The sequence below is a fragment of the Callithrix jacchus genome, chromosome 2 (assembly GCF_049354715.1).
Source record: "Callithrix jacchus isolate 240 chromosome 2, calJac240_pri, whole genome shotgun sequence".
Lineage (NCBI taxonomy): Eukaryota > Metazoa > Chordata > Mammalia > Primates > Cebidae > Callithrix > Callithrix jacchus.
In genome coordinates, this window is record NC_133503.1 from 31,406,077 (window position 1) to 31,432,259 (window position 26,183).

General features: G+C 45.5%; 1 protein-coding gene and 1 long non-coding RNA gene across 2 annotated transcripts in view; one reads left to right on the top strand and one right to left on the bottom strand.

The window, feature by feature from the left end:
• The window catches only part of LOC118150128 (uncharacterized), an 81,283-nt gene extending 60,588 nt beyond the window's left edge, over positions 1-20,695 (bottom strand). The window contains exon 1 of the long non-coding RNA XR_004737994.3: positions 20,430-20,695. This is a non-coding gene — a long non-coding RNA (uncharacterized LOC118150128). The remainder of the gene's footprint in view (positions 1-20,429) is intronic.
• FBLL1 (fibrillarin like rRNA 2'-O-methyltransferase 1) lies at positions 16,498-17,827 on the top strand. The gene has a single exon (XM_008984767.5). The coding sequence runs from the start codon at positions 16,694-16,696 to the stop codon at positions 17,705-17,707; it is 1,014 nt and encodes a 337-aa protein (XP_008983015.2). The 5' UTR covers positions 16,498-16,693; the 3' UTR covers positions 17,708-17,827.
• Positions 20,696-26,183: the final 5,488 nt, after the last annotated feature.

The following is a 26,183-nucleotide window of genomic DNA, read 5'->3' on the forward strand; positions in this document are numbered from 1 at the left end:
GGACATAATAATGTATAAAGATGGACATGTAATGTATAAAAACTGTCAATAGATGTAAAACAACATAAATCTATGTTGATGGACATACACTGTATAAAGATGTATTTGTGACAAAAACAAAACTATGAAAGGGAATAGGAGACTGCTGTATAGGAGCAAAGAGTTTGTATACTATTGAAACTAAGTTGATATTAATCTGAACTTGATTGTTATAAATTAAGATGTTACTTGTAACCCCCAGGACAACCACCAAGAAAATAACTCCAAAATCTATGGTAAGAGAAATGACAAGGTAATTAACATAGTACACTAAAATGAAAAATACCTACTTAACATGTTGAAGGCATAAAGAAGAAAATAAGATGAGGCATGAATGAATTAGAGAATAGAAAAACAATAGAGAAAATCAATCAAAAGTTGGTTTCTTAAGATCAGCAAAATTGACAAACCTTTATAGCTAGACTTAAAGAAAAAAGATAAGACTCAAATTATTAAAATCAGGCATGAGAGTAGAGATATTACTATTGACCTTACAGAATAAAAAGAATAGAGAATACAATTGTATGCCACAAAATTAGACAATTTAGATGAAATGGACAAATTCCTAGAAACATATAAACTACCAAAACTAACTCAAAATCTGAAGAGACCTATGTAGCAAAGAGATTTAGTCAATAGTCAAAAACTTCCAACAAAGAAAAGCCAAGGACCAGATGGCTTTTCTGGTGAATTCTACCAAATCTTTAAAGAACACTTAACACCAACCATTCCTTCTAAAACTCTTCAAAAAAAGGATTGGTTTTTTGTTTGTTTGTTTTTAATCATCCAGCCCAAAATGTCAAGGATCGCTTTTTAACTCATTCTACAAGGATTTTTTTTTTTTTTCTACAAGGATATTTTTATCCCAATATTCAAACCAAAGAACCATAAAATAAGAAAACTTCAGATCAATTATCACATAGATACAAAAAATTCAATAATAGCAAATTGAATTCAGCAAAATACTAAAAGAAATGTACACATGACCAAGTGTGACTTAGCTGAGAAATGTAAAGGTGATTCAACATATGAAGTAAAATCACAGGCTGGCATGGTGGCTCATGCCTGTAATCCCAGCCCTTTGGGCAGCAGAGGCAGGCAGACTGATTGAGGTCAGGTGTTCAAGACCAGTCTGGCCAACATGGTGAAATTCCATGTCTATACAAAAATGCAAAAATCATCCAGGCATGGTGGCATGCACCTGTAATCCCAGCTATTTGGGTGGCTGAGGCACAAGAATTGCTTGAACCTGGCAGGCAGAGGTTGCAGTGAGCTGAGACTGAGCCACTGCACTCCAGCCTGAGTGTTTAACAGAATGAAACCCTGTCTCAAAAACAAAAAAAATCACAGTAGCACATCATATTAATAAACTGAAGAGGGAAATTCAAACCCCACATGAGAATCTCAATAGACCCGAAACAAAGATGTTCACTCTTGTCACATCTATTCAATACTCTACTGGAAGTTCTAGCCAGGACAACTAGGTGAGGAAAACTAAAAGGCTTTAAGATTGGAAAGGAAGAAATGAGATTATCACTCTTTCCAGATAACATGGTCCTACATATAGAACATTCTAAAGACTACACACATACACACAGTTAGTGCTTATAAATCAGCAGAGTTGCAAGATACAAACTCAATATAAAAATTTGTATTTCTAGACACTTGGAATGAACACAAAAATGGCAGAACAATTTCATTTATGGTAATGTCAAAAGAACACAGTGGAAGAAATAAACTGGTATATATATACAATGGAATACTACTCAGCATAAAAAGGAATGAATTAATGGCATTCACAGCAACCTGGATGGGACTGGGGACTATTATTCTAAGCAAGGTAACTCAGAAATGGAAAACCAAACATCGTATGTTCTCATAAGTGGGAGCTAAACTCTGAGGATGCAAAGGCATAAGAATGACAATAGGCCAGGTGCAGTGGCTCACGCCTTAATCCCGCACTTTGGGAGGCCAAGGTGGACAGATCACTTGAGATCAGGAGTTCAAGACCAGCCTGGCCAACATGGTGAAGCCCTGTCTCTACTAAAAATACAAAAATTAGCTGGTGCTATATGGTGGCGGGCGCTTGTAATCTGAGCTGCTCGGGAGGCTGAGGCACAGGAATCGCTTAAACTCAGGAGGCAGAGGTTGCAGTGAGTTGAGATTATACCACTGCACTCCAGCCTGGGTGACAGAGGGAGGCTCCATATCAAAATAAATAAATAAAGAATAATACAATAGACTTGGGGGACTAAGGAGGAAAGGGTGGGAAGGGGGTGAGGGATAAAAGACTATAAATCAAGTTCAGTGTATACTGCTCGGTATATACTGATGATGAATGCACCAAAATCTTACAAATCACCACCAAAGAATTTACTTAACCAAATACTGCCAGTTACCCCAAAATCTATAGAAATTTAAAAAAAAATTTTTTTTTAATTTATTTCTCACAGTTTTGGAGGCTGGAAAGTCCAAGATCAAGGCACCAGCAGATTCAGTGTCTGGTTAGGGCCCACTTTCTGGTTCATAGATTGTGTGCCTTTTAGCTGTACCCTCACATAGTAGAAGGGACTAGCTAGCTAGCTTTCTTCAGTATCTTTTATAGAGACGCAAATCTCAACCATGAAGGTGAACCTGGGCTGGGAACCATGGCTCATGCCTGCAATCCCAGCACTTTGGGAGGTGAGGTTGCAGTGAGCCGAGATCTTGCCACTGCATTCCAGCCTGGGTGATAGAGCGAGACTCCGTCTCAAAGCAAGAAGCTGAACCCCTCGTGACCTAATCATCTCCCAAAAGGCCTTACCTTTTAACACCATCACATTTGAGATTAAGTGTTAAAATGTATAAATTTGGAGAAACACAAACACTCAGACTATGGATGGAATAAGAATATATGCTTAAGAGAATTGAAAATATGCATTCACTCAAGAACTTATAAACAAATGTTTATCACACAGTATTTATAATAGACCAAAATAGAAACAACCCAAATGTCCATTAACTGATGAAATGGATACACAAAATGTAGTCTACAAAATGAAATCTTAGTCTATAAAAAGGAATAAAGAAAGGCCAGGTGCAGTGGCTCACACCTGTAATCCCAGAACTTTGGGAGGCCAAGGTGGGTGGATCATGAGGTCAGGAGTTCAAGACCAGCCTGGCCAACATGGTGAAACCTCATCTCTAAAAAAAAAATTAAAATTAAATTTTTTAAAAAAGGAATAAAGTACATCTACAACATGAATACACCTTAAAAACATTATGCCAAGTAAAAGAAGCCATGCATAAATTGTATGAAATGTTCAGAAGAGGCAAATTCATAAATACAGATGGTACATTAGTGAGCTAGGAATAAGGAGTAGCTACTTAATAAGGGGTTTCTTTTAGGGTGATGAAAAGGTTCTGGAATTAGGTAATGGTGATGGTTGCATAACATTGTAACTGTCACTAAAAACCACTTAATGATACAGTTTAAAATGATTAATTTTATGTTACATGAATTTTTTCTAAGTCTAAACTCATATCCTTATAGATTTTTTATCTGCTTTTCTATCAGTTGCTGAAAAGTTTAAAATTTCCCACTCTGCTTTTACATTTTATTTGTATTGTCTTTTATTATTTGTTTTTATAAAGACAGGGATCTCCCTATATTGCCCAGTCTGGTCTTGAACTCCTAGGCTCAAGCAAACCTTCACCTCAACCTCCTGAGCAGCTGGGACTACAGGCTCACACCACCACACCTAGCTAATTACAGTCAGGGTCTCTCTATGTTATCTAGGCTGGTCCTCCCAAAGCACTGAGATTATAGGCATGAGCCACTATGCCCAGCCCCGCTATGAATTTAGATTTGTCTATTTCTCCTTTTAATTCTATTCAACTTTGCTTTACATATTTTGAGGTTATGTTATTAGATGCATAGAAGTTTAGAATTGTCGTGAAGTCAATCCTTGTTATTTGTCATAGTTTTAAGTTATCATGAATACTGAATGAGTGAATATTAACCATTTCTCTGTGGGGAAATACAGAGTTAGGTTCCTGCAGATCTCTGTTCACAGCATCTTCTTTAACTGACTAATACATAACCTTGTTTTCAGACACCTTATTTCATATGTATTGTTATTGGCTAACATTGATCTCACAGCGAATAGCACTATAACTCATGCCTGAAAAAACTTAAACTCACACGTGTATTTTCTCTTTTTTCTTTTTTTTGACAGGGTATAACTCTGTCACCCAGCACCCAGGCTGAAGTGTAGTGGCATGATCTTGGATGACTTTGCTCACTGAAGCCTCAACTTCCTGGGCTCAAGTGATCCTCTTGCCTCAGCCTCCCAAATACCTAGGACTACAGGCACATGCCGTCACACCAGCTTTTTTTTTTATTTTTTAGAGATAGAGTCTCGCAGTGTTGTCCAGGCTGGTCTCAAATTCCTGAGCTCCAGTGCTCCTCCTGCCTTGGCCTCTCCAAATGTTGAGATTACAGGCCTGAGCCATCACATATGGCCCACATGTATTTTCTCTGTAAGGCACATCACAGCCTTGCACCTAGAAACACTTCAGGTATACCCTTGGGAACCGATTTAAACAGTGAAATCACCAAGAGAAAGCACAAAAATATGAAAAATGTGGCACTAAATAGGCTGTGAAACAGTTGTTTACAGTATGGGAACTGAAACAAGAAGGCAGGACATTACCTCGTTTGGCCTCAGCTGGAAGCGTGTCCACTGGATGACTCCTTTTTTGCCACTATGTGAATGTCCAAACCTTGAGTATTGGTGTTTGAGTTAAAAGATGAATTTTAGTGAATTGGCAAATTTGCAAATTTGGAGAATCCTTGACTAATAAGGATCAATTGTACCTTGCTGGTGACTTGATTTTCTGTCATTCTGAAATGTCCTCCGGACTGTGTTATCTCCCATGAGCCTGTGCAGCCTTAAAATTCCACCCCCCTCTGCACATACACACCCCTCTTACAAAAAGGGAATTGGAAATGCTGCTGTTGGCCAGCCCACAGCTTCTGCCCTGTGGAGCAAACATTCTTTCACGATGGGCTTGCCCACATTTCCTAAATTATCATTAACTTGGTGGCTTAAAACAATATATTTTTCTGGCAATTCTGGAGGCCAGAAGTCCAAAGTCAGTATGACTAGGCCAAAATCAAAATACAGTCATATGTCACTTAACAACAGGAGTACATTCTGAGAAATGTATTATTAGGTGATTTTGTCATGTGTTTGCATATGCAAATAGAGCACTAAGATAGCAAGGTCCATTATCAGTTTTTATAGTTTGTGGAAGGCCTAAAGTCATAATAGATTTAAACAAATGAGCAATTGCATTTTTAGGTTTGTTTTTTTTTTTTTTTGAGACAGAGTTTCCCTCTTCTTACCCAGGCTGGAGTGCAATGGCGCGATCTCAGCTCACTGCAACCTCCGCCTCCCAGGTTCAGGCAATTCCCCTGCCTCAGCCTCCTGAGTAGCTGGGATTACAAGCATGCACCACCGTGCCCAGCTAATTTTTGTATTTTTAGTAGAGACGGGGTTTCACCATGTTGACCAGGATGGTCTTGATCTCTTAACCTCGTGATCCACCCGCCTCGGCCTCCCAAAGTGCTGGGATTACAGGCGTGAGCCACCACGCCTGGCACATTTTTAGTTTTGTTTTTTTTTTTTCCTGTCCAGGGGTAGCATGTATTAAATCTGTATAAGTGTCCACGGTAATGTGGAGAAATTTATTTATTTGTTTATTCATTTATATATTTATTTTTGAGACAGAGTCTCGCCCTGTTGCCCAGGCTGGAGTGCAACAGCACAATCTCTGCTCACCGCAACCTCTGCCTCCCAGGTTCAAGCAATTCTCCTGCCTCAGCCTCCCGAGTAGCAGGGATTACTACAGGCATACACCACCACACCCAGCTAATTTTTTGTATCTTTAGTAGAGAGGGTTTCACCATGTTGGCCAGGCTGGTCTCAAACTCCTGACCTCATGCTCCACCTGCCTTAGCCTTTCCAAGTGCTGGGATTACAGGCATGAGCCACCGCACACGGCTTACGTGGAGAAATTTAAAACAACCAAAGGGTAGATACTGAGTAACATCAGTTTGCCAGATAGCATTAGGCACCAGACTTTGTGGGTTGTCACCAAGCCCTAAGGAAAAAGGAGAAAGAGAATGCCCTTGGCAATCAGGACAAGTTTTAAAATCATGCGAGCTTGAGCAATTGTTAAATGAAACTGTTGTTTAAGACTGTGAGCATTCTCATGAAAAAAAGCATGATCAGCTTGAGCTTGGAAAAATGCAGGAAAGTCTGCAAACCACATCTGTGGTTGTACCAGAGCATCACCTCTAGCGTTCCCTTCTGACCAGGTAATGCCCTTCACATGCGCAAGATCTAAATGAGTAATGCTATACACCGCACAAGCAGAATCACTAACTATATTTATGTCTTGGTGAGGATAAGTTTGTGAGGCCAATATTAGGGCACCTAACTCTGCCTGTTGCGTGTTTTAAAATGTTCCTGGATTTTGTGCTGCCAGTTTTGCACGGCATCTTGCCACCCTATAGCTGCTCTTCCAGTTTTTTCTGAACCATCTGTAAAGGCATGAAGCAAGGGCTCCAACAGATACAAATTTAACAGGCACAGTTTGTCAAAAGTTCAGGAGCTTAGAGGTTGGTAAATGAAAGCTGATAGTACTACTAAAGTCAGCCATTGCTACTTGCTAATCAAGATCACAAGCTAGGAGAGTGAAACTGTTCCTTGCTTAATCGTAGGAAAAGAATAGCAGTGTCATATCCTGACGATTGGATGCACGTCAGCGCCCCCTTTATGATAAGAGAAGCTATTAAATCTGTGGTCTTTTGTAAATGTTTAGAGGTAAATATCACATAAAATACAGAAATGGCAAAAGATAGGGCCTACCTGTTAAACTAAGGATGAAAGGGATGGATATTTTAAGGGTTTTCCCCATATTTTCTGGCCTTTGAAGGTCATTAGAATGTGACTGCAAGTCATCAGGATAATAAACCTGCACTGAGTTAGCCTAAGTGTGTAAAAAAAAATCCCAAAAAATGTTTTATGGCCGGGCGTAGTGGCTCACGCCTGTAATCCAAGCACTTTGGAGGCTAAGGTGGGCGGATCACCTGAGGTCGGGAGTTCAAGACCAGTCTAACCAACATGGCGAAACCCTGTCTTAAAAAAAAAAAAAAAAACCTTAAAAAATGTCTTTAGGTGCTGGCCATTTTTCTGCATTAGCCTTTATCTGCAATGTCTTAGAAGTGAGCTTGGGAAAGCAAGGCTGTTGCTAGTTTCTTCCCATCTGCCCTGGGCTCCTTAGGCAGCCTCTCTTTTTAATAGCCTGCCACCTGTTATTGCCCTTATCCTGAGAGAAAGGAAGAAAGACTACAAGTGGCAGTAAAAGGCCAGAGAATGACCAAGTGGTAAAGTGTGTGTGAGAGCACAGAGAAAGGAGGCAAGAGGGTCACAGGCTGGGAGAAGACCTCTCCCCTCATCCTCCAGACCACCTACGCCTGGAGCCAACCTTGTTAGGAAAGGTACTGCAAATATACTGGGCTTTTTACTATTTTTACCACCCCCAAGCAGAGAGGCTCAGGGGAGGAGCAGACATGCAGCAAAGGGTCTGCTTTGAAGTTTCCCAGCCACAGTGTTTTTAAACATTTCATAAAAAAGCAAAACAAACATTCCTGACTGCTGCATCTATCTTCTGAAGATGTCAGCAGCTGGCAGAGCTCGTTCACCTCAGCCTAGTTAGCATTTAACATATGGCTACAGGACAGTACCCCTCATTAGCGGGCTTCTTCCCCAGAGCTCTGTACCCTAGGCTGCTCCAAACCCCTCTGCCCACCTTAGGCTAATAAGGTTGGGGTGCACATGGACTGTTTCTTAGCCCTTTCCCTAGGGATCTAGGGAAGATAAGGAATTGCTTGTCAACTGAGACATGTGAGGGGTGGCAAGGAAGGACAGGTAGAAAAAAGCACAGCAAGCAGCAGGCCACTTTCTGGACACAGTTACTAAGGCATGTGACCATGGTGAGGAGGTTTCTCAGGACTGGGCTGCAGCTGTCTGCAGTCACCTCTTCCCCTCCGTCACCAGAAAGGGGCAATCTGCCTAGAGTGCCAGTGACTAAATGGGCACTCCACGGTATCTTAGCAACTCTCTTGCCCCAGGCCTCTGTGGGCAGCAAGAAATCCAGAACTTTCTGGGATAAAACCCAGGAGGCAGCATGCAACTTTCCCGTATATTCCAGGGAAACAGAAAAAAGACAAGGCCAAGAAGGCCAGTGCTGGAAGTAGGAGGTGAGAACTCCACTTTCCTTCCTCCTGGAAGCACCCCTCCAGCAGGGAAGTTTGTCGAGGAGACATGGCCACCCGATCGCTAACCCAGGGTCTTATGCAAGAACCATCCCTTGCGCGGTCTCCAATCTCCTCAAGGGGGATGGGAGGCGCTGTTCGCTGAACGGGGCAAACAGGTGCAGGTCCCTTTAAGGGTGGAGGAAAGGCGGGCAATGGCTTTTCTATAGGGAAAGGAAAAGGCTCCGGTCTGTCCTTATCCTCACTAGAAAAAATCTCTTCCTTATTCCTCATAGAAGGAAATGAAGAGGGGAGAGAAGTCTCTCCCTGTTGTTCTGGTTTCTGTTTTTCCTTCTTTAAATCTCCTGAATTCCCTTCAGGTGGAGAAGATGGGCGGTTTGACTCACCGCAATCTGGCAAAAAGGATACAACACAGAGCACACCAGCGCCCAGGTGGTCAAATAGTAACATTAGTAAAATGACCTTTCTCGTATCCTCTTTTCAGGCAGCAACGTACTGCTCCCATAATTCTCAAGTCTAAGGTTCCTTGATCAGGAAACCAAGGGCATTTCTGCCTAATTAAGAGCATAAGCTTACGTAGAGCTCCAGGCTCTAAAGTGTACTGGATAGCATTAAGCTGCTGTTGCACTGTTTTAAAAAATACTTTCTGCTCTTTGGTCATTTCTTGACCCATGACAACCTAACCCCTGATATTTTATGTGTGCATCCTGTCCTGATGGGAGTCAGGACTGTCCCTTACCAGGATTCCCCAAAAATTGATGAAGCTCTCCACCTTCACATGTAAATTCAAGGCAGTCATGTCGGGGTCACCAGTTGGCAGAACTTATAGCTTGCGGTAAACGCCAAGAATGAAGTACTCAGACAGTTCCAGCTGAGCAGGGCTAGGGGGCAGCTCTTCTGAGAGAGTCAGCCCCAGCATCCGTCCGCCAAGTATTTATTGAAAGGGCTTGTATTAACTATAAACATCAACTAGATGGCCATTCGAGGTGGGTTACTGAGACACCTGTGACCTTGGACACACTCAAACTGCATTCTCAGGAGGCTGTTTCCAGCGTTCCTTATCACACCACACACTCCACTCTCTGTCCTGTTTTCAGAGCCAGGGAGTTTCATTCCCACACACAAATAACATACACACAGTGCTCAGTATTTTTCCATGCCTGACCTCAAATGCCGGGTACATAAGCTTGAATATGTTGCCGTGCGCCACCCCCACATGCCTATAATCCCAGCACTTTGGGAAGCCAAGATTGGTGGATAACTTGAGCCCAGGAGTTTGAGACAAGCTTGGGCAATGTGGTGAGACCTTGTCTCTACAAAAAATAAAAAAATTAGCCAGGTATGATGGTGTGTGCCTGTAGTCCCAGCTACTCGGGAGACTGAGGTGGGAGGATTGCTTGAGCCTGGGAGGCAAAGGTTGCAGTGAGCTGTGATCATGCCAGTGCACTCTAGCCTGGGTGACAAAGTGAGCACTCCTGGCTAACTTTTGTATTTTTTGTAGAGACAGGGTTTCACCAAGTTGGCCAGGCTGGTCTTGAACTCCTGACCTCAAGTGATCCACCCTCCTTGGCCTCCCAAAGTGCTCATATTACAGGTGTGAACCACTGCACTACACCTGGCCCACACTTTTTTAAACAGTAAATTTTAAAAGCAGATTTAAACTAGGGCACAAATGTTACAGATAAGTTAATATGCGTCTGCAACGTAACTGTATGCTAATTTTCTTGTCATTTTTGACTTTCCTTCTTGGCCAATGTTAGCTTCCAAAATGGCCAGTATTAACTATTCTAGAAAATTGGCTAGATAATATTCAGCTGATGGAAGTAATTATCTTAAGAGCCACGAGCCAGGCACAAATACCACATGTTCTCACTTACATGAGGAAGCTAAAAAACAAATTTTTTTTTGAAACAGGGTCTCGCTCTGTTGCCCAGGCTGGAGTGCAGTGGCATGATCATCACAGATCACTGCAACCTCCACCTCCCGGGCTCAAGTGATCCTTGTGGGCTCAAGTGGTCCTCCCATCTCAGCCTCCTGAGTAGCTGGCACTACAGGCATGCACCAGCATGCCTGGCTAATTCTTGTAGTTTTGGAACAGACAGGGTTTTGCGATATTGCCCAGGCTGGTCTTCAACTCCTGGCCTCAAGTGATCACCTGCTTCAGCCTCCCAAAGTGCTGAGATTACAGGCGTAAGCCACCACACCTGGCTAGGAGCTAAGATAGAGAATGGAAAAAAAGATAACGGAGACTGGGAAGGGTGAATAGGGGCAGGAGGGAAGATGAAGAGAAGTGGGTTAGAAAGTACAAATATATAGGCCCTAAAACCTCAGACTTATAGTTGATGAGAGCCTAGTTGTCTGGTTCAAGAATAGATATCCAGGCCAGGCACAGGTGGCTCACACCTGTAATCTCAGCACTTTGGGAGGCCAACGCAGGCGGATCACCTGAGGTCAGAAGTTTCAGACCATCCTGGCCAACATGGCAAAACCCCATCTCTACTGAAAATACAAAAAAAATTTAGCCAGGTGTGGTGGCATATGCCTGTAATCCCAGCTACTCAGGGAGGCTGAGGCACAAGAATCACTTGAACTCGGGAGATGGAGGTTGCAGTGAGCTGAGATCACGCCATTGCACTCCAGCCTGGGTGACAGAGCAGACTCTGTCTCAAAAAAATAAAAACAAAAAAAGATAAAAAAGAAGAAAAATGTACAAACATACAGTAAGATAGGAGGAGCAAATTCAATTCTTGATAGCAAAGTAGGGTGACTATACTTAATAAAAATGTACCATACATGCAGCCGGGCGCGGTAGCTCATGCCTGTAATCCCAGCACTTTGGGAGGCCGAGGCGGGTGGATCACGAGGTCAAGAGATCGAGACCATCCTGGTTAACATGGTGAAACACCATCTCTACTAAAAATACAAAAAATTAGCTGGGCATGGTGGCACGTGCTTGCAATCCCAGCTACTCAGGAGGCTGAGGCAGGAGAATTGCCTGAACCCAGGAGGTGGAGGTTGTGGTGAGCTAAGATCGCGCCATTGCGCTCCAGCCTGGGTAACGAGAGCGAAACTCCGTCTCAAAAAGAAAAAAAAAAGTGCCATACTCAGGTACCTAATTCCTGGACACCCTAAATACCCTGACTTGATCACTGTGCATTATACATGTAACAAAACTTCTCATGTATCCCATAAATTTGTACAAATCAAAAAAATAGTTGCATTATAGAAATTTCATTGGTCAATGAGAGTACACAGGGTCATCCAAAGTAAAAAAATTTTTGCTTTGTTTCGCTGTTTGGCTTGCTTTGCATTTCCATACCAGTTAATTGCATAAATACACATGGTGTTTTGGGAAGAGATAGCACGGGGAGAAATGCCAGATATAGGTGATGGGGAGGAAGGCAGCAAATCACACTGCCATGTGTGTACCTATGCAACAATCTTGCATGTTCTTCACTTGTACCCCAGAACCTAAAATGCAATAAAGAAAAGAAAAAATATATATACATGGTGCTTATAAAAATAAAACATAATGGATTGAAGGGGAGCACAATGAGACTCACTGTAATTTTTGTGGGGATTTTAGATTGTTTGTAGGAATTTGATAGTTTGTAGAATTTTTAAATATTATTGAGATGGGATCTCCCTATGTTTTCCAGACTGGTTTGGAACTCCTGAGCTCAAGTGATCCACCCACCTCAGCCTCCCAAAGTGCTAGGATTACAGGCGTGAGCCACTGTGTCCAGTCCAAATCTGAGATTTACATTCTATAAAATGAAGAATGACAGAGAATTTTTAAGGTGTATTCTGGAAAGAAGACCTTTGCAAAACTAGTCCAGCTAAGTTTTTGAGCATTTCCTGCATGGCAGTCACTAGTTTTATAGTGGGGAATGGAGTGAGAGTCTGAGCCACCAAGAGATGAAGTGTCCCCCAGCAGAGGTAATGGCCAAACCATGACATCCCAAGTAAGGGATTTTTGCTACTCTCCAAGGCCCAGAGGCTAGAAAAAGGGAGAAGATTCTCTTTTTCTAATTAATTAACCAGCTATATTAGATATATTATTGGGAGTTGACTATGATTCTGAGTTTTAGTCATGTGTTAGGAAGGAGGTATTATATTTTGTCTTGATGAGTAAATCTAAATATAGACATGCCGAATAGTAAATTTCACCTGGGATGTTTGTGTTGGATACATGGATCCAGGTGTGCCAGCTGGCAGTATGCAGTAGACATCCAGGTAAAAACATTTCCTGCTTTGGCCAGTCATCAGCCAGGAGGCTGAGGTGGGAGAATTGCGTGAGCCTGGGAGATCAAGGCTGCAATCCGTGGTGAGTAGAAATGATTGTGTCAAAGTTCAGACTAAAACATACGAAAAGGTTGTGAGTTCTCTGTGCACTCTATTCTTCAGCAGTACAGTGGAGGCCCTCTTTTTTCTCTTGTTGCAACCACAAGATGTTGGGGCCTGAGTTCTTGAGTGGCTGTGTGGAGCAAACCTCACACTGACCCTCAATGGACATAAAATATAAGAAGTAAGGCCAGGCATGGTGGCTCACGCCTTTAATCCCAGCTCTGGAGGACTCCAAGGCGGTCGGATCACTTGATGTCAGGAGTTCAAGACCAGCCTGGCCAACATAGTGAAACCCAGTCGCTACCAAAAATACAAAAATTAGCCGGGCATGGTAGCAGGTGCCTGTAGTCCCAGCTACTTGGGAGGCTGAGGCAGGAGAATTGCTTGAACCTAGGAGGCGGAGGTTGCGGTGAGCTGAGATCATGCCACTGCACTCTAGCCTGGGCAACAGAGAAAAGAAAAAAATGAAAGAAAAAAACTGGTTGGGCGCAGTGGCTCACGTCTATATTCCCAGCACTTTGGGAGACCAAAGCGGGCAGATCAGGAGATCAGGAGTTTGAGACTAGCCTGGCCAACATGGTGAAACCTCATCTCTACTAAAAATACAAAAAATTAGCTGGGCTTGGTGGCAGGCGCCTGATAAACCTAGCTACTCAGGAAACCGAGGCAGGAGAATAGCTTGAACCCGAGAGGTGGAGGTTGTAGCCGAGATATCACACCACTGCACACCAGCCTGGATGACAGTGCGAGACTCCAACTCAAAAAAAAAAAAAGAAAGAAAAAGAAATAAACATAGTTGTATTACTACATTGAGATTTGGGAGTTCTATGTTACTGCATCATAGCCCAACTCATCTTGAGCAAATATGCCTGTCACTGGGGTAGAGATCAGATCCCTCAATCACCTTTAGAGGTGGACCATGGCTTAGAGAAAACAGGTTAAGTTTCTTCCTGCATGGATGCTTAACATATGAATGAGAATGGGGATGGGGTTATAGAGCCTTACCTCTGGTTTCACCTCAGTCATGACTAGTTACTCCTTGGGCAATTTGTTGGAATGGTTGTGTAAGAAAATAAGTAAAATTCCTCATGCATTTTTTTAAGTCTATGGGAATGATTGATGTGCCCCGTGTCTACTACTGAGGCCTAGTTACAGATGTAATTATGATCACTACTACAGGGCACATCTTATGGAAAACAAGTCAATTGTTAACAAAAGTATACATGGTGCCAAGTGTGGCCTAGAATTCTGTGCCTAGAATTCCAGTAAGTCAGGAGGCTGAGGCAGGAGGATCGCTTGAGGCCAGGAGCTGGAAACCAACTTGGGCAACATAGTGAGGCCTCATCTCTACAAAAAGTTAAAAAAAAAAAAAAACATTGCCAGGCATGGTGGTGTATACCTGAAGACCCAGCTACTCAGGATGTGGAGGCAGGTGAGAGGTTCATTTGAACCCAGGAGTTCAAGGCTGCAGTGAGCTATGATCACACCACTGCACTCCAGCCTGGATGATATAGCAAGACTCCTCTCCATGTACATATATAAAAAGAAACCTGGCTGGCAACTGTGGCTCACACCTAAAATCCCAGCACTTTGGGAGACCAAAACAGGAAGACTGGTTGAGTCCAGGAGTTTGAAACAAGCCTGGGCAACATAGTGAGACCCCATCTCTATAAAAAATAAAAAATTAGCTTGGTGTGGTGGCACATACCTGTAGTCCCAGCTACATAGGAGGCTGAGGTCGAAGGATTTCTTTAGCCTGGGAGATCAAGGCTGCAATAGCCATGATTGTGCCACTGCACTCACCCTGGGTGACAGAGTGAGACCTTGTCTTAGAATAAAAAATAGAAAAGCCCTTTTCTTTGTAAATTACCAAGTCTCAGGTATAGAAACACAAAACAAATTAAGACAGTGAATTAATGCCCCAGCCTCCAACCTGTAGTAGAACAATTCTGAGATGCCTTCCACACAGCTTCTCAGAGAGTACTCAGAGCAAGTGATCTCCCAGCTGGAGGGTAATTGTGTGATAACTCACTACAGCCTTGACCTCCCAGGCTCAAGCGACCCCTCCAGCTCAGCCTCCTGAGTAGCTGGGACTACAGGTAGACATCATGACACCTGGCTAAGTTTTTTTTTTTTTTTTACTTTTTATTTTTATAGAGACAGTGTCTCACTATTTTGCCAGGGCTGGTCTTGAACTCCTGGGCTCAGTCAGTCCTCCCACCTTGGTCTCCCAAAGTGCTGATATTGCAGGTGTGAGGCACTGTTCCCAGTTCCTTCTTAACCTTTCTATCTTCTCTATCTCGTTTTTGCCCACCCCCACTCGTGCTTCCTGGGATCACCTCACTTGGACTCAAATCTTTGTCTCAGGATCTCTGTCATTCAAGATTCTTCAGAGACACAGACCTGTAGGATATGTATTGGCTCAAGTGATTATGGAGGCCAGCAAGTCCAAAATCTGCAGAGCCAATGTCCCAGCCCAAAGGTTGTCAGGCAGAAAGAGCTGATTTGCCAGTTGAAAGGCCATTGGGCAGGAGAATTCCCTCTTCCTTGGGGAAGGTCAGCATTTTGCTTTATTTCTGCCTGCAACTGATTAGAGGAGGCCCACCCACATAATAGAAGGCAATCAGCTTTACTCAATCTACCAATTTAAACGTTAATCTCATCTAAAAACACCCTCACAGAAACACTCAGAATACTATTTGACCAAATATCTGGGCACCCGTGGCCCAATAAAGTTGACACATAAAATTAACTCTCAAAGACACCAAGTGTGGTTCATCATTTTGGAAAACATCCAACTCGTAGCAAGCGTGGAAACCTCTAAGGAGAGTATTTTATGTGAACCGTTCAACCTCAGGAATCATACATTTTGCTCACTGATCCCTTGTTCACATTCCAGTTCATAGAATTCTGGGCCCCATTAAGGAGACTCTCCAGTCCTCAGGCAAAACCAGAGATGGCCCTGCCATCCCTGAGTGTGAGACGGGAAGAGCTGTGGTCCAGGACGGAACGAAAGTTATAAGGCATATACTGGGCGTTCGTTTGGTACATGCTCAGATCTTCAGATATGCGTTGTCTCTCCCTCTGGAGTGGGCACTTACTGCAACTAATGGGAGGCTGGCCAGTTGTTTCACTACCTACCCCGCTTTCCACAGACCTTTTTGGGGGGGGGGGTCCCAAAGTCCCACTGCAGTAGTCAAAAGGGCCCCAGTTGCTATCTCTGTCCCTGGTGCTGACCAAACGCTAACGCCTCAGCGTTGCGGTGTTGGGGCCCTTGGTACTCGGTGCTGCTCAGTTATTCTTTTCTTCTACCCCCGCCCCCCATCTCTCTCTCTCTCTCTCGCTCGCTCTCGCTCTCTCGCTCTCTCGCTCTCTTTTTCTTTCCTCAAGAAAATGCTGCATATTGAGAGTGTGCTTTTGAAGCATAGACTAGACTTCGAGGATGAACATGGCATTTTGGCTCTTGCTGAAGTGCCTTGTGATTTCGGGTACTGGCCTGTGTATCCCCGCTCACACTGAAGAATCAACACTTCCTGGCTGATCAATATTCCCAGAACTGGTGGCCCAGCAAGGACTGAAGCTGATGTTTACCTCCCCCTCTCCTGCGGCAGAGATGCCCCCGCCCTGCGGCTCCGGGAAGTGCCAGGGGTCCCTGGAAAGGCGGGAGATGGGGAAGGGGCCGGGTGAGAGGGCAGGAGGCTGCGTCTGCACGCGGGCTTGGGCTGCGGGGCTTCCGGGCCGCGGGGTCGCGGGGGCGGGTGTGATGCAATCGCGCCACAACCACTGCGTCAAGGGGCGGCTCCGGGATGCGGGGACTGCGGTAGAGCCGATCCCGCCCCCGCCGCCCGCCGCCGATCACCTTGCTCACCGCCGCCGCCGGCCTCCCGCGTCCCCCGCCGGGACGACCACCCAGGGCCACCGGAGCCCCCCAACACCCGGCCCGAGGCACCGGTAACCCGCGGATTTGCCCCGGGGCGCTCCATGAAGTCGGCGGCGAGCTCGCGCGGGGGCGGTGGGGGAGGCCGCGGGGGCGGCGGCTGGGGTGGCTGGAGCGGAGGCCGAGGCAGCGGCGGCGGCGGCGGCGCGGGCAAAGGCGGCGGGGGCGATGGCGGCGGCGGCCCGGGGGGCAAGGGCGGTTTCGGGGCGCGGGCGCGCGGCTTCGGCGGGGGCGGCCGGGGCCGGGGGCGCGGCGGCGGGGACGGCAGGGATCGCGGCGGCGGCGGGCAGCGGCGGGGCGGAGTGGCCAAGAGCAGGAGCCGCCGCAGGAAGGGCGCCATGGTGGTGTCGGTGGAGCCGCACCGGCACGAGGGCGTCTTCATCTACCGCGGGGCGGAGGATGCGCTGGTCACGCTGAACATGGTGCCTGGCCTGTCGGTGTACGGCGAGAGGCGCGTCACGGTGACCGAGGGCGGCGTGAAGCAGGAGTACCGCACGTGGAACCCGTTCCGCTCCAAGCTGGCCGCGGCCATCCTGGGCGGGGTGGACCAGATCCACATCAAGCCCAAGTCCAAGGTGCTGTACCTGGGCGCCGCGTCGGGCACCACAGTCTCCCATGTCTCCGACATCATCGGCCCGGACGGCCTGGTCTACGCCGTCGAGTTCTCCCACCGCGCTGGCCGCGATCTGGTCAACGTGGCCAAGAAGCGCACCAACATCATCCCGGTCCTGGAGGACGCGCGGCACCCGCTCAAGTACCGCATGCTCATCGGGATGGTGGACGTGATCTTCGCCGACGTGGCCCAGCCGGACCAGTCCCGCATCGTGGCCCTGAACGCCCACACCTTCCTGCGCAACGGGGGCCACTTTCTCATCTCCATCAAGGCCAACTGCATCGACTCCACTGCATCCGCCGAGGCTGTGTTTGCTTCTGAGGTGAGGAAGTTGCAGCAGGAGAACTTGAAGCCTCAAGAGCAGCTGACCCTGGAGCCGTATGAGAGGGACCACGCTGTGGTGGTCGGAGTCTACCGGCCTCTTCCCAAGAGCAGCAGCAAGTAGCACCCAGCTCAGGCCCGCCTGCCATCTCCCCAAGCCTGTATTGTGTTTGCTGTTATTTTCTATGTGTTTTCTTTGTGCGTGTTTTCTTTTGTTGTTTTTCTATTAAACTGCGTAAAGAAACGGCACTCGTCTGTATGGTGATGCCAGGCTAGGTTTTGCTGCAGTCACAATCAACCCCCAAATCCCAGTGGCCTAAACCAGCTGGTGTAAGGGGCCCATCAAGCAGCGGCCTGGGAGCTGTACTCATTCTAATCACTCAGGTCCCCGATTCCCCAGGGCCCCATTTTCACACATGCTCCCTCCATCCCTAGGGCAGAGGATAGAGCTGGGGAATTGCTAATAAGTTTCGAAACTTCCCCTTGGAACTGATGGGACACTTCTGCTCACATTGGCCGAGTCACATGACCAAGCCTGACTCCAGGGAAGGACACTGATTATTGATGGACAGTAATACAGTCAAACACACCAACCATCAGACTCACAGCCAAAGTCTTAACCACGGTAAGTTTTTAGTACTTTACTCTTCAACTAAGCCCTTTTGCATTCACTGTTAGAGTGAATAATAAATAAATGCGTAAATGTTAAATGTATTCCTCACACCAGCCCTGAGATGGCTTTGGTAGCACTTGCGTATTACATGTGAAGGTTAACTGGCTGCCCAAACTTACACAGCCAGGAAGGAGGTAGAGCTTAAATGCCAGCTTTTGGGGCTCTAAATCCATTGCTGTTTTCTCAGCACCAGGAGGATCTTGTCTCTGGCCCCCAACCCCTATGGCATGCACGGGACACACTTAGAGCAGGGCCCTGTGACCTTATTGTGTTCTTTCACCTTCCCCTGTCCCCCACTGGGCTACCCCTTTGTTTGTTTTCACAATAACAAAACAAGGTAGGGGCAGGACCTGGGTCTAGCTAGCAAACTGTCTCTACTGAAGGGCAAATCATACCCTGAGTGGCATCACCAAGCGTCTGGCAGAACAGGCAGAGAAATGACTGCCAGGAAGATGTGCCATGTCTTTGCAAGGCATGTCCTGCAGTTCCCAAGATGCTGGGTCTCAGTACCTTGGAGTCTCTCTCCAAAGCAGCCCAAAGAGAAGGGAGAGTGGGTAATACAAGAAGAGCTGAGAATGCCCAAGGCTTAGTATATCCATCCAAGCCAGACTTTAGGAAGGCCTTTCATTCATTCATGCATGCATACATTAAAAAAAAAAAATCCCCACTGCCAAAGTCATCAACATTTAGTCTTTGAATGATTGCTCACTAATGTATCATTTGGAGGGTGCATTTGCCTTTCTGAAGATGTGCTTGGGCAGCAATTGTGGTTAGCCTGCTTTTTCTGAAGGCATACTTCTTGAACAACAACAAAGGATAAATCAGACTTTTTATTTTTATTTTATTTATTTTATTTGAGACAGTTCCTGCTCTGTTGCCAAGGCTAGAATGCAGTGGCACAATCATGGCTCACTACAGCCTGGAACTCCTGGGCTTAAGTGATCTTCCTGCCTCAGCCTGCCACCCTGGCTAATTTTTTTTTTTTTTTTTTTTTTAGAAACAATGTCTCACTTTGTTGCCGAGGCTGGTCTTCAACTCCTTGCCTCAAGAAATCCTTCTGCCTCAGACTCCATACTGGGATTAGAGGCGTGAGCTATGGCACCTGGTCCAAATTGGATTTTTTAAGAGGCTACTGCTCTTTCACACTCCCCCATCCCAAAATGCAGCAAGGTAATTATAGTTCAGCTGTATCAGCAAGACTGACTCAGGAAGAAAAGAGTGAATGGGGTCCATGTCTATTTCCGTAAACAATGGAAATCTTCATTAAAACCCTGCAAAGCCAGGATCACTATTCCTATCTAACAGATGAAGACACCAGTTCAGTGTCCTAAGAGCAGGACCTAATCCAATAGGATTGGTACCCCTGTAAACAGGAAAACAATACCCAAGAGCTCTCTTTTTCTCACTGTGTGTGAACAAAGGAAAGGTCACCTAAGGACACAGCGAGAAGGTGGCTGAATACAAGCCAGGAAGAGTGTCCTCACCAGAAACTGAATTCTCTAGCACCTTGATATCGGACTTCTAGTCTCCCTGCAGAATAGTGAGAATGAATATCTGTTGTTTAAGCCCCATAGCATGTAGTATTTTGTTACAACAGCCTGAGAAGACTAATATACCTAGAGACCCAAATGTAAAGCCTTCTGCTGATAGTCACTGAATCCAAGCTGATAGTCACTGAAGCATTCCTGGCTCTGAGCAGGTCTGTTACCCAGGGTCACTGCTACCTCTAGGTTTCTTGGTAGGTTTCTTGGGACCCAGTGCCCACTGGAGTTATAGTCCCTTTTATTTATTTATTTATTTGAGACAGAATCTCACAGTGGCATGATCTCAGCTCACTGCAACCTCCGCCTCCCAGGTTCAAGCGATTCTCGTTCCTCAGCCTCCCAAGAAGCTGGAATTACAGGCGCCTATCACCACACCCAGCTAATTTTTATACTTTTAGTAGAGATGTGGTTTCGCCATGTTGACCAGGGTATTCTTGACTCAAGAACCCAGTCAAGGACTCAACTGATCCACCTGCCTCGGCCTCCCAAAGTGCTGGGATTACAGGCCTGAGCCACTGTCCCCAGACTATAGTCCCATTCTTTCCCCTGCCCTCATCCTCTAAAACCGGGTTCCAGCTCCCCTCCTGAATTCGCTTGGTCCTTATTCCTGTATTTCTCCTCGTACTCACCATGTCTTTCTGTTGGCTCAGGAAGTCATCTGCAACGCAGGGAAATTCTTCAGGAGATGGTTTTCTTGCCATTTCTTCACGAATGGTTTCCACTTCAAGAAGCTTCAGACATGACTGTAAATTTCACGTGGGGCAGGAGGGGCAGGGAATGTGAGTTCCCATGCCAAGGAAAGAGGTCAAGTTTCCCCTGCTTCATCCCCCATCCTTGGAGGAAAAAAACCTTTAAGGAAGAATCAAGAGCTCCTTTATGAAGACCAGCTGGCTCTGAGGAGGGGCTGGGTCATGGGCTTCAGCTGCTGCAGAGCCCCTCCCTCCTGAGCGCCCAGCTCCTTTGTCTTCCCCTAGTGAGGAAACAGTTCCTGTTCCCAAGGAGTCCACTCCAGCCTCATGGCTTCCTCCTAGCAACTAATAAATTAGCCTAGGATTGGAGAGAGGGCTTTTCAAGGGAATAAAACCAGCATAGACTTCAGTGAAAACAACATAGATTTTGGAATCAGACTAACAGGGCTGTATTTCTGGCTGTGAGCCTTTCTAGGGGATCTTAAACCAGGCACTGTCATCTCTGAGCAGTGTCTTCATCTGTTAGATAGGAATAGTGATCCTGGCTTTGCAGGGTTGTAATGAAGATTTCCATTGTTTACAGAAATAGACATGGACCCCATTCACTCTTTTCTTCCTGAGTCAGTCTTGCTGATACAGCTGAATTATAATTACCTTGCTGCATTTTGGGATGGGGGAGTGTGAAAGAGCGGTAGCCTCTTAAAAAAATCTGATTTGGACCAGGCACCATAGCTCATGCCTCTAATCCAGTGTGGGAGTCTGAGGCAGGAGGGTTTCTTGAGGCAAGGAGTTGAAGAGCAGCCTCGCAACAAAGTGAGACATTGTTTTTACCAAAAAAAAAAAAAAAAAAAAAAAAGGGCACGGTGGCTCATGCCTATAATTCCAGCACTTTGGGAGGCTGAGGCACGCAGATCATGAAGTCAACAGATGGAGACCATCCTGGCCAACATGGTGAAACCCCGTCTAGACTAAAAATACAAAAATTAGCTGGGTGTGGTGGCATGCGCCTGTAATCCCAGCTACTCGGGAGGCTGAACCCTGGAGACAGAGGTTGCAGTGAGCTGAGATCGCGCCACTGCACTTCAGCCCGGGGCTTGGTGACAGAGCGAAACTCTGTCACAAAAAAAAAAAAAAAATTTAGCCAGGCTTGGTAGAACAGAGGACCTCTTTTAATCTTAATTACCTCCGTAGGGCCCTCTCCCCAGATATAGTAACATTGGGGATTAGGGCTTCAATTTATGAATTTTCTGAAACACAATTGAGTGCATAACCCTAGGGTTAGAGGAGAACGTTCTGCTAAAATGCCTGTCTTACTGGACTGTGAGCCTTGACTGAGAAGACCAATGTTTAATGCGAAAATACCTGCTGACAGCCCGGCACTAAGTGCTCTGCCCTTTTTCTTTTTTCTTTTTTCTCTCTCTCTTATTGTCAATAGAGAATAATAAGGTAGCTGAGAATTAAGAGTTTAAAATGAGTCCAGCACAGTGGCTTAGGCCTGTAATCCCAGCACTTTAGGAGGCTAAGGTGGGCTTCAGATAGCTTCAGTTCAGGAGTTCAAGACTAGCCTGGACAGCATAATGAAACCCCATCTCTACAAAACAAAACTTAGCTGGATGTGGTGGCACACACCTGTAGTCCCAGCTACTTGGGAGGCTGAGGCAGGAGAATCACTTAAACTCAGGAAAGTGGAGGTTGCAGTGAGCTGTGATCACACTACTGCACTCGAGCCTGGGCAATAGACTCAGGTACTGTCTCAATTAAAAAAAAAAAGTTTACATAAATTCCAGGTTGCCTTGGAGCTGGGGAGCACACTTAGCAAGGCTTCTGAGGGAACTGCCCTGTGCTGGGAGCTGCGGGGAGCTTGCCACTGAGTTTCAGAGTCAGCGGCTCCATTCTGGGCCACAGGAGAGGATTCAGCCCAAGCATCAGTGAGTGCCCAGCTGCAGTTACCTCTGTAGCAGAGGCAGCAACGGTGAAGGCTGGTGCTCAAAGGCCAGGTGTGCCCAGGGAGCAGGAGCCTCAGAGAACAGGTGGACAGAACTCCCACTCCATCCACCAGCGCCATGATGTCTGACAGCTTTTCCCTCGTTCAGATGCCTCCTGGGGTGAAGGAAAGAATGGGGCAGGAGAAGACCCAAGGGAATGAGCCTTTATCCAAAAGACTCTGTTTTAAATGGAAATAAACCATGTCCCATGTCCCATTAATTAGTACTTTAGATCTTTAGAAATATGACTTTTTTTTTTTTTGATATAGGGGTCTTGCTCTGTCATCCAGGCTGGAGTGCAGTGGTGCAATCTCAGCTCACTGCAACCTCCTCCTCCCGAATAACTGGGATCACAGGCACCCACCACCACGCCCAACTAATTTTTGTATTTTTTTTAGTAGAAACCATGTTTTTTAGTAGAGACCATGTTCACCATGTTGGCCAGGCTGGTCTCAAACTCCTGACCTCAAGTGATCTGCCTGCCTTGGACTCCCAAAGTGCTGGGATTACAGGTGTGAGCTGCCATGCCCAGCCCAGAATATTTGTTTTTAACCATTACTCTACACAGTCTCTCAGCAAATATGTAGACTTAAAATGTGTCTTTTTGTTATTGTCATGTAACTTAATTGTGATGTACTCGGAGAATGTGGCCTTATTTTCTGAAATGTATTGAGTCCTCATGGCCTGCATGGAATGAGCGTTGGTAAATGTTCCGTGTGTTCCTATATCCTCTTACTGCTGGATGCAGAATTCAATATATGTCCATTAGAGCACACTCAGTGGAGTGTTCAATCTACTTTGTGTTTTTTGTTACATGACCCATCAAGAATTGAGAGGTGTTGTAATCTCCCACTGTGATAGCGTTTTCCTGTCATAAAGTTTTATCCATTTTAGCTTTATTTTTTGGTTATCTTTTTTTTTTTTTTTGAGATGGAGTTTCACTCTTGTTACCCAGGCTGGAGTGCAATGGCGCGATCTCAGCTCACCCCAACCTCCACCTCCTGGGTTCAAGCAATTCTCCTGCCTCAGCCTCCTGAGTAGCTGGGACTACAGGTGCGGGCCACCATGCCCAGCTAATTTTTGTATTTTTAGTAGAGACAGGGTTTCACCATGTTGACCAGGATGGTCTCGATCTCTTGACCTCGTGATCCACCCGCTTTGGCCTCCCAAAGTGCTGGGATTATAGGTGTGAGCCCCCGCGCCCAGCCTTTCTGATTATCTTATTAACTGCTTATGTATCTTAAAAATTATGTCTTCTTGGTCAATTGAACTTTTTATAATTACATAATGAGTCTATTCCTAATGATGGATTTGTCTTCAAGTTTATTTCTTTTTTGAGACAGGGTCTCACTGTCAGCCAGGCTGAGTGCAGTGTTGCAATCATGGCTCACTGCAGCCTTGATTTCCCAGGCTCAAGCCATCCTTCCACCTCAGCCGACTGAGGTGCTGGGACTACAGGCATGTGCCACCACTCTCAGCTAATTTTTGTATTTTTTGTAGAGACAGGATTTTGCCATGCTGCCTAGGACAGTCTTGAACCCCTGAGCTCAAATGATCTTCCCACCTATGCCTCCCAAAGTGCTAGGATTATAGGCGTGAGCAACCACACCCAGCCTATTCTTCTTGTCATAATATAGCAACATAAGCTTTCCTTTGATTAGTGTTGCCAATTAGTCTCCTCTAATTGGCAAGTTTGGCCCATTTATATTCTCTTTTTTCTGATTTTTTTCCCCATTTACTTAAATTGTCCTGCTTTTTCGGTATTGATTGCTCTTTCTTATTAGAACCAAATTTTTTATGATAGTATTCTTGAGACAGGGTCTCGGTCTGTTGCCCATGTTGGAGTACAGTGGTGCAATCTGGGCTCACTGCAACCTACGCCTCTTGGGTTCAAATTATCCCCCACCTCAGCCTCCCTAGTAGCTGGGACCACAGGCAGGCATCACCAGCTAATTTTTAAATCTTTTGTAGACAAGGACTCACTATATTGCCCAGGCTGGTCTTGAAATCCTGTGCTCACACAATCCTCCCACTTTGGCCTCCCGAAAAGCTGGAATTACAGGTGTGAGCCACTGTGCCCAGCTCCAAATTATTTATGTATCTGGATAACATTCTGGTGCCATATGCCACTTGTCCAACACAAAGTGTATTAAAAAAAAAAGGATAGGATGGAGGTGAGGACACCTTGGGTTGAATTTTGGTTCTGTTAATACTTGCTGTGTGATCTAGGACAATCTAGTTGACTTCTCTGGACTTTTTTCCCCTCCCTGTAAACAAACATCGAATTTGATTCAGCAGTCTGTGAGATTCCGATTCTCTGTTCCCAATCTTGACTGGTCACAATGGCTCTTGATATGTGAAAAATCCTAGGGCACCTCTCATTTGAAATTTCCTCTTAGACTAAGAGTCTCTTTAAGAGTCAGCATAGCTGGGTGTGGTGGGGCATGCCTGTAGTCCCAGCTAGTTGGGAGACTGAGGTGAGATTGCTTGAGCTCAGGAGTTGAGAGGCCAGCCTGGACAATATAGTGAGACTCTGTCTCTTAAAAAAAACAGTAACAGATTCAGGGCCAGACAAGGTGGCTCATGCCTGTAATCCTAACACTTTGGGAGGCTAATGTGGGCAGATCACTTGAGCCCAGGAGTTTGAGACCAGCCTGAGACACATAGGGAAACCCTATTTCTGCAAAAAGTAAATTTTAAAAATTAGCTGGGTATGGTGGTGCGTAACTGTGGTCCATGCTACTCAGGAGGCTGAGGTGGAAGGATAGCTTGAGACTGGGAGTTTGAGGCTGCAGTGAACCACGGTTGTGCCACTGCACTCTAGCCTAGGTGACAGAGTGAGACCCTGTCTCAAAAAAAAAAATAAAAAAGATTCAGGATGGTCTTTTTTCTTCACAACATCGAGAAGAGTTTAGACTAAAGTAATATTACAGGGCTGCACATGGTGGCTCACACCTGTAATCCCAGCACTTTGGGAGGTTGAGGTGGGCAGATCACTTGAGGTCAAGAGTTTGAGACTTGAGACGAGTTGGTCAACATGGCAAAACCCTGCCTCTACTAAAATTACAAAAACTAGCCAGAAATGGTGATGTGCACCTGTAATCCCAGCTACTTGGGAGGCTGAGGCAGGAGAATTGCTTGAACCCGGGAGGCGGAGGTTGTAGTGAGCTGAGATCATGCCACTGAAATTCACCCTGGGAGACAAAGCCAGACTTGGTCTCTAAATAAATAAATAAAATAGCATATTGGAAATGAACCCAAGAGAAGACAGAATGTCAATAATTTAGTTTGACTTGCTTGCCCAGAATGGGTCAAATTATAAACTTCATAATCACGGTCAGAAGAGAATTGAATTTGTTAACACAAGTATGAATGTTTATTTTGTATATTTTTAGAAGAGCTTTATTGAGGTACAATCAATGTATAATACTCCACACATATTTAAAAGACAATTTGGGCTGGGTACAGCAGCTTACACCTGTAATCCCAGCACTTTGGGAGGCTGAGGTGGGTGGATTACCTGAGGCCAGGAGTTCTAGACCACCCTGATCAACATGGTGAAACCCCATATCTACTAAAAACACAAAAATTAGCTGGGCAGGGTGGTGGGTGCCTGTAATCCCAGCTACTTGGGAGGCTGAGGCATGAGAATTGCTTGAACCTGGGAGGTGGGGATTGCAGTGAGCTGAGATTGCACCACTGTACTCCA